Source organism: Platalea leucorodia (genome assembly GCF_965183815.1).
Source record: "Platalea leucorodia genome assembly, chromosome: 13".
Taxonomy (NCBI): domain Eukaryota; kingdom Metazoa; phylum Chordata; class Aves; order Pelecaniformes; family Threskiornithidae; genus Platalea; species Platalea leucorodia.
Genome location: NC_138835.1, coordinates 9186350 through 9196347, shown reverse-complemented (window position 1 = coordinate 9196347; position 9998 = coordinate 9186350). Strand labels below are relative to the sequence as shown.

Below are 9998 nucleotides of genomic sequence, written 5' to 3'. Positions count from 1 at the left end.
GGGCTTCTCCTGTCTCAGATACAGAGGTCTCAGTTCCCCGTGGATATAGAGGGAAACCAGGAATAATTCCTGCATGTGGCAGGCTATTCCTGGTTCAGAATGGAAGTATAAAAATTATGACAGTATCACATAAGAACACAGAATTCAAGTGTATTTTGTAGAAAAGGAAATTGTATATTTTTATTTAACTATTACACGTAAAAATATTAAGTATTTTAGTACCATGAAGTACATAGAAAGAATCAGAAGTCATTTATCTTGTAATTCAGTAAATAGACACTTGTAAAAAACAGTACAAGACTAATTTCTAAAAGGCCGTATGGAAACAATTCTGGGAAAAAAACCCCGCTTATACTGATGATCACATTAAATGTTTGTATAGTTCATATACATTTAATGACAAGGCAACTCCCTTTTTACTGCCTCATTTACAAAAGATTGCAAAGAAATACATGATTTCTACACAAACATTGGAATATTATTTCAGTTATCCTATGTGCAGCAATAGGTCTTTCTCCTAACAATGGATTGAACAGTAGCTGCCTTCACCTCTGATTACAGGAAACCAAAAAATTCCTATGACGACTTTGAAAATCACATTCAAATTCTGCTCACACAACACTAGTGTAAAGTCTGTGGAATGAAGTGACCACAGAGTTCAAACGGGCATAAAAAGCAGGTACTGGAAATGTTAGATTTTTTGCCTCCCTAACTCACTGCATTTTAGAAGTCAGACTGAGAGTCTGCTCATACACAGGAGAGTTGTACAGTGCTGCTTCTAGATCTTCCATCTGTACAGTCAGCCACAGCTTAATGCATGGAGTTGCTGAGTTTCATTTGATAAGAGTATTTATTTATTAAGTAGATTGTACAATAAACAGATATTAATTATGCACAAGTATTCTGACTTTCTAGCCTCCAGTTCACAGGAAAGTAATAAATATTACGCTTGATTGGCTTCAGTAGCAGTACATAGTTTTGTTCTTTTCCTGGCTGTACTTACCTCCCCTTTGATAGGCACCCTGGGGATATACACCCCTGCTAGGGTGACTTCGTTAAACGCAGAACTGTCGTCTTCAGAAGCTGGGGTCTATAAACCACGTCAACAGTGTTACGTACCTATTACAGAAGAAAAAAACATGAATATACACAGCAAAGTACTCAAAACACAGCTGCACTTCAGTTTAAGAGCAACAGGTTTTCCTTGCTGCAGGGGGACTTACAATGCTACTTTCAATAAAATACTATCTCAGTCCTGCTCCTAAGCTTCCCAGAGGGATTACTCTGAACAGAGCAGTTCCTTACATGCTCGTACAAACAGGTGCCCCAGGTGAGCTTTGGATGGAGAGGTATTTCCTGATTCCTCACCTGTAATCCTCTTTAGTACAAAAGGAAAGCGTTAATTTATTTACCTTTAGGGCATGTGGATAAAGCCTATGGGAATATACAGGAACGGACAAGACGTGATTCAGATCTTCCAAGAGCTGTGGTACTACTTTCTGGCCTGATGTAAGCAAAGAGGTAAGCTTTGTCATCCTGCTCCTATCACAAAGTGGGATCTCTATTACTATTGCTAGTGATTTGAGAACAGCTATTTGGCAAGTAACTTATTCTCCATGCCAAAATCTTAACTGTGTTTAGCTTTCAGTGCCTTATCACTACATACTTGCTTGTGTTGCTGAGTTGCTCTGTCTTTGCTCCAGAGTTATGACTCTGGAAATCCCCACGGCAGGGGATGGGCAATTCTCAGCTCCTCTGGAAGTAACGGGGGGTGCAGACAATGACGCAATCCCGCAGCCTGCACTCAGATAAACCTCCCATCGATTTCGGTTTGTCTCTTGCCTCAAGAAAGACTGAGCGAAGGCCTGCTGACCTGAAAGTCTTTTTTTTCGGAAAGAACATTAACACGAAACGTAATTGTATTAAAAAGTTACATTCTAGGAAATTCTAGCCAATACTGAGATTATCAGTGGAGCTTCATGACAAATGATGGCACTTTGCCATTGCCCACTGGAAAAGCTGCAAGACTCAGATAAATGAAGGGATGTGAGGAGAGTGATAGCTGGCTCAGATAGCGAGCATGCTGGCCAGAGAACGTACGGAACGGCTGACCTTGCAATTACCCTGACGTACAGCCCCATCACATGAAGTGCTCCTAATGGCCTCAGAGCTGGTCTTCTGTTAAAGTATTCCCAGGATACCATCAGTAGAAATAATGCCACTGGGAGTTCAAGCTATCGGTCTGATATGGAAAAACAGGGCTACCTGGTGTATGTTTGTGTAGGGCTCCTTTTCTTAGAGCAACTGTTGTTTTATTTAGAAACAAGCTTTTTCTCCTCTGCCTCAACTATGTCTAAGGCAGGGCTGGCCCAAAGAGAATAAAGATTGACTGATGTAAGACTATGGATAAATGGGAGCCGTTAACCGTTTTCCCTTCTGTAATACCAGATGATGTTGGTTAGCAACAACTTATCCTCTGAATCTGAGCCAGGAAAAATGAGGAGGCAGCTCATCCCTGTCACTGGTTTGATCTCCCACTGCATCCATTGTTGACACAATGGGAAGAAATGGGGAGAGGGAAATGTAAATGTTCTGTGTGTGTCAGACACACGCTGTAACCCTGAGGCATCAACTGTGAAACAGCAGAGCAAAGAAAAAAGAATTTCTTTCTTCGCTTCCAGCCTCTCGACCTGTTTGAGACAATAAATTAGACAAATTAATCCCCTGTGTAACACACTTAATGACTGCAGTTATAAAAGGTGGCTCCTTTTTCCATAACCAGAACCGGCAAGCCCACAGACCCCAGATAGGCAGCTATGGTATTTGATGCTGTACATGTGTTATTTACATGTTCTTTGCCTCGGATACACACAGCATCGTATCTAAGGGGGAAGAATAAGGAAGAAATAAAGGAGAATAGAAAAGATAGCCTGACTTGAAGGAACGGAGGAAGGAGAAAAATAAAGCCACATATTTCTCTGTATGCTTCTTGTTTTCCTTTGGAAGGTGCTTCTACAAAATGATGCTTTAGGATGGGAGAGATCTAATTAATCGAAAGGGTTTTTTGCTATTGAGCTTAAAAACCAAGCAAACTGTTTTATTCATACATTGCAGACTAATGACGTTGGGGGTGGCTGTAAGAAATGCGTTAAGGATTACAGACAACACACTGGAATATAAGGTCAGACAAACACATTAGCCTATAGCAACAATTTTCCCAACAATTAAACAAGATGAACTTTAAGAACATGCTGTAACAGTAAAATCCTCAAATAAAACTGCTCTGGTTAAGTAAGGCCCAATGGTAAAATCCCTCCTTGTCTGAGATAGCATTCTGCCCTTTGAATGCTTGGGAGTTAGTGAAGCCCATTTCATCTCTCCAGCTCCCCTGCTGATAATGCGTTCTCATCTTGGGCAAATCACTTCTCTCTGAGCATCGTCTCCTATTTTGTTTGTAAGCTTACTGGGGCAAGAACTGCCTTTTACTACATTATACAATCCTGATCGTGGCTCTGGCCTCTAGAAACTACGGTAACGCAGAATAACTGGCCCACGGCAAGGGCTCTTGGTGACTCTAAATGGTGTGGTGTGCATGTGAAGCAAGACAGAACATCTTTTCAAAAAACTGTGTTGCACAAGATGATATTCTTATCCATTATGTCTGATGACGAAATTGAATTAGAAATCTGTACTGCCCTTACTTTCAGCAGAAATTCAGGAAGGGGAACTCCTAGACAATGGGGAAACAATTACTAAAGATGCCCTTCTGCGGGAAAGAAATAGAAATCAGGAGTAACATGCTAAAATTCCACTGCAAGTGTTGTTTCCCCCCCCAGTGTCCTCTGCAGTATTTTGAATTCTGCAGTGCATCTCTGATGTAATCAGAGCTCCTGCAAGGAGTCCTGATACTGCTCTGTGATGCAGACAATTCGAAGTTGCGTCTGGACGATAACAAGCATGCAAGGAAGATGCATAACTCCCTCCTAGACTTTTCTATCAATTCCAGTGCCTGGAACTTGTCTCTGCTGCTTTTTAACATTTGCAAATTTAGTTTAAAAAAACCCCAAACTTTCAGATGTCAGTGCAGGGTGAATATGAATACAGTGATTTTTTTTGGAAAGAATTCCACAAGAAACTGCTTTACAGTTTAGTGATCCTTCCTCCTTTATTCTTTCCTTAGTTAAAATAAGCAGTATTTTCAAGCAGTGTTAAATCCAGCTATCTTCTGACACATGATTTCCGTACTGTATCAACACTGTCAGGGTACCCTCCTGAAATACTTTAAGCTATACTCATGCACCTCTTTATGTAGTAAGAGCTGATCTCAAACTTCAACTCTGCTTGCAGAGTGAACTTCCAACCAAATCAAAGTAAAACTTACAAAGGTCAATGTATAATAGGAAACAAAACTATCCTGAAAATCGTATAATCTGAAAAAATACGCTCATATCTGTATCTTGCTCTCCTTGATCTGGACAGTGTTATGCTTTTTGGCATCTTATGACAACCTACAACTGAATTATGACAAATATGTTGCTCAGTGTTTGGTTTTATAAAGCTGAGCCTTATTCTGCCGATAATAATCAGAAGTGAAATAACTTTGCAGATAACTTAGATCCCCAGGAGAATGTTCTGAAATACATTAGAACTAATAACTATAGTTATTATCCTGCTGTGAAATATATTTATGTCAACAAATTTAGGTAAGTCACATTCAAAACAATCTCTTAAACATCTTCTTAAAAAGTAAAGGATTTGTCATTTATTTGTATAGATACATATTTTGCCACCGAAATGAAGAGATACGTAGTCACGGAAGAGTTATTGTACGCGTGTTCCCCCCCTCCAAGTCTTTCCCAATGAAAAAAAATCTGCCAGAAATACATTGCCTATCAAGAACAGTTAACTTTATGTGTCAGTTGCCAACGAACAGAAGTCAGTAAATAGATCAATATAAAAGACAGCTCTCAATTATTTCAAAATTAAAGCTATAAAGCACCTTCAGATTAGGCAAAGCAGAAGAAATTTGAAACGCAAGCCTCCACACTGCACTGTGCAGAGACAGGACTGGGGGAGAGGGAGAGCCGGGAAGGGGAAGACCGAGCATCACAAACCGAGCCCGATGGATCAGCCTCGACAGCCGTCAGCCACCTCCGCGACAGGACAGGAGAAAGCCAGGAATCAGCCGAGCGGTCCCCTCCGCCAGCCGACCGCCTCCCGCTGCTGGCAGCAAAGGCAGCCCGGTGTCGGGAAGAGATGACGGCGCGGGGGGACAGTCCCTCTCTTCCATCCCTGCTGCGGGAGAAAACCTGTTGCTACAACCCGTGCACGGACTCGCACGACCCCCCGCCCCCTCCCCGCCACGCACACCCCTCCGGGGGCGGCCGGCGGGAGCCCGGGGAACCCCCCCCCTACCCGGGCGGCCGCGGCCGGGCTCTGCCCCCCCCCCCCCGAGCCGGGGCGATGCCCGCAGCCCCGCGGCTCCCCCGCTGCTGCCGGCTCCCCCGGGCACCCGCGGCGCGGCGGCCCCAGCCGCTCCCGGCAGAAAAGTTCCCTGGAAACTTGCCTGCAAGTTGCCCGCGGCGCCGGGCAGCGAGCGCGGCCGCCGGCAGCCCCGCGGCGGGGGGTCGGCGGCGGCGCCGGGCCGTGCTCACCGCGCCGCGCCGCTGCTGCGCGGTGCGGGGGCGGCCGCGTGTGCGGGCCGGGCGGCCGGCGGGGCCCCGACCCTCCGCATGCCGCGGGCGGAGCGGCGGCGGGGGACGCTCCGCGCCCCGCGGAAAGCCCGCGGCCCGCCCCGCGCCCGCGCGCGGCCGGCAGCGGAGGTGCTCGGCGGCGGGTTGCGCTCCTCGCCGCTCGCCCGCTCGCCCGCGGGCCCGGGCCGAGCCGCCGGCGGGGACGGGGGAGGAGCAGCGCTCGGCGCCCCCCGCGGCGGAAGCCGCTGCTCCCGGGGCGGGAGAGCGGGCGGGCAGCGGGGGGGGCGCCGGGACGGGCCGTGCCCTGCCCGCCCCGCCGAGCCGCGGCCCGCGCTGCTGGGGGCCGGGGGCGCCGCCCGCCGCCGCTGCGCCGCCGGCGCCCCCGGGCGCGGCTGTGCCGGGGGGCTGGAAGCAGCGGGCTGCCCACAGGTGGCATCCCGCGCTGCTGGCGCCGGCGGTAGAACGGCCGGTGCTCTTCCCCTTCCACGGCAGTTTTATTTCTTTCTTTAATGGTTAGCGAAGTGGCGTTAAAAGTGTCCGTTAAAGCATAAATCGTAACATATCCCCCCCCCAAGTCCATAGCAATGACTCCAGGAGAGGTAAAACTGTGCTTTATTTCTGTGGCACCCTTGCAAAGTACAGAGACAATTAACACGCTGGTATTATTGATTGCCAGAGATTTGGAGAGCGTTCCATATCTCTACTTTTTAGTGACATTTGTTTGACATCTGGGTGGAAGCCACTCTCTGTGGATTTAATCTCCTTCTTAAAGCAGTGAATTAAATCTTGGTGCCAGGGTTAAGGAGAAACCAGCGGCTTAAGCTCTGCCACGCACTCTAGGTGCAAACTGCTCCCCTCCCGTGTGCTGTTGTCCCCCAGTGGGGACAGATAATGATACTTTGGGCCTCTCATTTTTCTTACCTGCTTAGGCACTGGTCTTAGAGGGAATTTCCTGCAGATGAACGCCTGCACCTCGATGCAGGATGGGGACGGTGACCTCTAAGCTCAGTGGGACAGGGGCTGTCTCCTGTTAAGAGCGTTGTGCACTTCGCCCAGAGCAGTGGGGGGGTCTCATTTCAAGTGAAGTCCTTTGTTGCTATGGAAATACAAATGAAAAACCTATACTATGGTAATTTTAGCAAAATACCTCTTTTTTTCTAAACTAAATGGGACCGCGGTTCAGAATTGTGTGGGCATACAGAAATAGTCATGCTTATATTCTTCAACTGTAGTTGTTAAACAGCAGTTGTGTAGAGGGCTGTCAGCGCCTGTGGCTGTGGGCAACTTGGCTTTCTTTTTCCCTGCTATTGCATATGATTTTTATTTGACTTTGTAAAGGTTTCTTAGCATGGCTCTCAGCCTTTGTCTGCAGAAGGGGGGTAACTGGTTTTACTGACCACAGTGTCGTGTATAAGGAGTTTTGGCTTTGGTATAACAGCCTGTAATAATCGTGTTAATGAAAGCCTGTGTTTTAAAAGCCTTTGCTGATAATTGCTGTCAAAGAGGAAGGACACACCAAGTAGGGTCTCCCAGGGAATTATCTGGGAACAGTTTTGGTCAGTGTTTTCTGTAATAACTTGGCTGATGGAATGGAGGGCACTTTTATAACATTTGCAGTGATTCCAACCACGGAGCGCAAGGCTGAGATTTAAAATGACCCTGATATACTGCAGACCCAGTCTGAACTCAACACGATACAATTCTAGAAGAAAAAATTATGTAGTGTGCCACATAGGAAGGAATATCAGATGTCAAATGAGGACTATTAGTTAGGTAAAAATACTGCAGAAGAGAATCTTGGGACTATAGTGGATCGTAGCCTGTGCAGTGCTGCAAAATAGTCGTGTTGCTCTGAGCTCTAGTAACAGGAGGATCATATGTAAGACATCGGAGGGCGTTATTTCTGTTCCATTTAGCGCTAGTCAGACTTGGCTGAAGCACTCTATCCAGTTTCAAGCATTACACTTACTCTTAAAGAAAGATGTAGGCAAACAAGATAGGAGAATAGCAACCAAAACTGTAAGAGGCTTAGGAAATGTAAGCTACAAGGAAAGATGGAATTTGATTATTTGATCTGGAAAAGAAAACACAATGTAAGGACATGGCAACTGTCTTCAAATGTATAAACACATTTATAAAGATGACAGTAAACTGTTGTTCTGTGACCACCAACGGTAGGATAAAAACCAATTTACTAAGGTGTAATTAGGGCGATTACTTTAAATATCAGGAAAAAACCAAACAAACCAGACAAAACTGTTATTGTGTGAGTAGCTGGAATCTGAGGAGGTTGTAAATCTGTTTGGTGAAGATTTAAAGACAAGGTTAGATAAACAGCTCTCAGGACTGGCTGTAGCATGTGTGACCACGCCTCAGGGCAGGGAAGAGTTTCAGTGATCTTCTGAGCCATTTACCAGCCCATGTTTCTATGATTTCCGATTGTCCAACAGGCTACACCTATCCTTTCAGGAAGAGGCACAGCAGCATGGCACACAAGGAGAACTCATTACCATCCCATGTGATCAATGCAGTGTTTTTACTATTTAATAAATCACACCGGACTATGCCATTTGGATCTGTGTCTCATTAACATCTGGAGACCAAGAGGAGCTCACAGAGACAGACAGAGAACGGAACTATCCATTGCAAGTAAGCCGTTTTCAAATCCAGTTTTGAGCAATAATGACTGAAAATCATTACTACTCACTGGTCAGTGTAAATATAAATGTCCTGCAAGTTGCTTGGTACTCACTGTAGAAATCACCACCTCATTTAGACACTTGGTTGGCAGATTCAGGTGAGGTCAAGGACTTCATTGACATTGGTATGGGAAATAAGTCTGGTGTGAGATCACTGGCTGCGGCCAATATTAAATCCGTTCTGGCAAATAGAGGTCTTTACTCTTCAGGCATGTCTTGCCTCCATCCTTCATGAGCACAGAATTAATCTGAAAAACAAAAGTGATACATGCCCTTGAAGATAACAAGTAGTGCGCTAGCAGTTTTTCTGTAGCGATAAGCTGACTGCATGGCGAACTGGCTGAGGATTCCCAGAGTAACTCCACTACTTTGTGCTCCTTGAGGAATTAGCATTGCCGCAGAGAAAAATTTTAATCCCACTTTCATTACTTTTGCAGCCTGTGGCTGCTTTTGCTTCTGTTCCTTTGATTGTTGACATTGAAATCCTGTTCTATGGTTTCTCTGGCTTTTGCAGATAATTCCAGCATCATTCTGCAGTCAGGAGCAGCGCTGCCAGCAAAGCAAGGTATTTCAACTTCACAGCACCTTTCACCTCTCACTTTCCAAACAAAGCAAGAGGCTAAATTCATTTCTTATAAACAGAACTTAAATATCTACGTGGCTGAAAGGTGAGAATTTTCAAAACCAAGCTACAGACTAGGGATTATTCACAGAACTTATTCATCAGAAAATTTCAACTAATGAATACATTACAAAAATGCCATCTGTTTGAGAAAAACTCTGTAAACAGAGATAGAAGCAAAACTCTTTGAATAAATTATGGATGGCAAATTATTCACCTGGTCTTAGAAAATGTAATGCTTTTGTCTTTTAAGGATGCTATATAATGTATATGCAAATTGTTAGGCTGAAAGTGGATAGCACAGAGTACTGTTGCACAGAGGTTCAAAAAGATCTCCAAAAAAACATGTCAAAACCCGTGACGCCGTCTGCCGTGTGTCAGTGGTTTTCTCACACTGAACACGGGAATTCCTTTAAGAAGAAGGAAATGTGTCCCTTTCTTTCTGTTTATACCCAGATCCATTTGTTCCTTGATTTCTGCTATTATAGGAAGAAAATGGCACTTATGATTTTGGTATTGGGTACAGACTATTAAGGTGACTAAGAGAGTGCAACCGCTTAGTCATTAGCACCATCCACAGGAAAGGAAGCAGCAAGCATTTGTCAGTCTTCAGCTCTACCGGCCCTTTCGATGTGACAGTCTCCTGCTGGGGAAGAAGGGCTTTAAGTGGCTAAAGATTAAGGTAATGGTCATGGCTTGCTCTGAAATTCTCAAGCTGTGGGCACTAGTGGGACCTCTTGGTTCACTCTACACAACAGTTCATCTGGTTTCAGACAACAGCTATTGTTTGATGGGAGGCTGGGCATGGTAGTATTCAGCAGCTCTCCTGAAAAGGACTTGGGGGTCTTGGTAGACCACAAGCTGAACACGAGCCAGCGATGTGCCTTGGTAGCAAAGGCGGCCAACAGCACCCTGGGGTGTAGCAACAGGAGCTTAGCCAGCAGATCCAGGGATGTGATTACTTGCCTTTCCTTGGCACTCGTT

General features: G+C 45.4%; 1 protein-coding gene across 1 annotated transcript in view; it reads right to left on the bottom strand.

The window, feature by feature from the left end:
- KCNG1 (potassium voltage-gated channel modifier subfamily G member 1) overlaps positions 1 to 1535 on the bottom strand; it is a gene marked incomplete at both ends in the record, with an annotated part of 2912 nt that extends 1377 nt beyond the window's left edge. Inside the window, 2 exons of the mRNA XM_082325689.1 lie at positions 1004 to 1090; positions 1413 to 1535. Coding sequence (XP_082181815.1) covers positions 1004 to 1090; positions 1413 to 1535 — 210 coding nt within the window. The remainder of the gene's footprint in view (positions 1 to 1003; positions 1091 to 1412) is intronic.
- Between the last annotated feature and the right edge of the window lie 8463 nt (positions 1536 to 9998).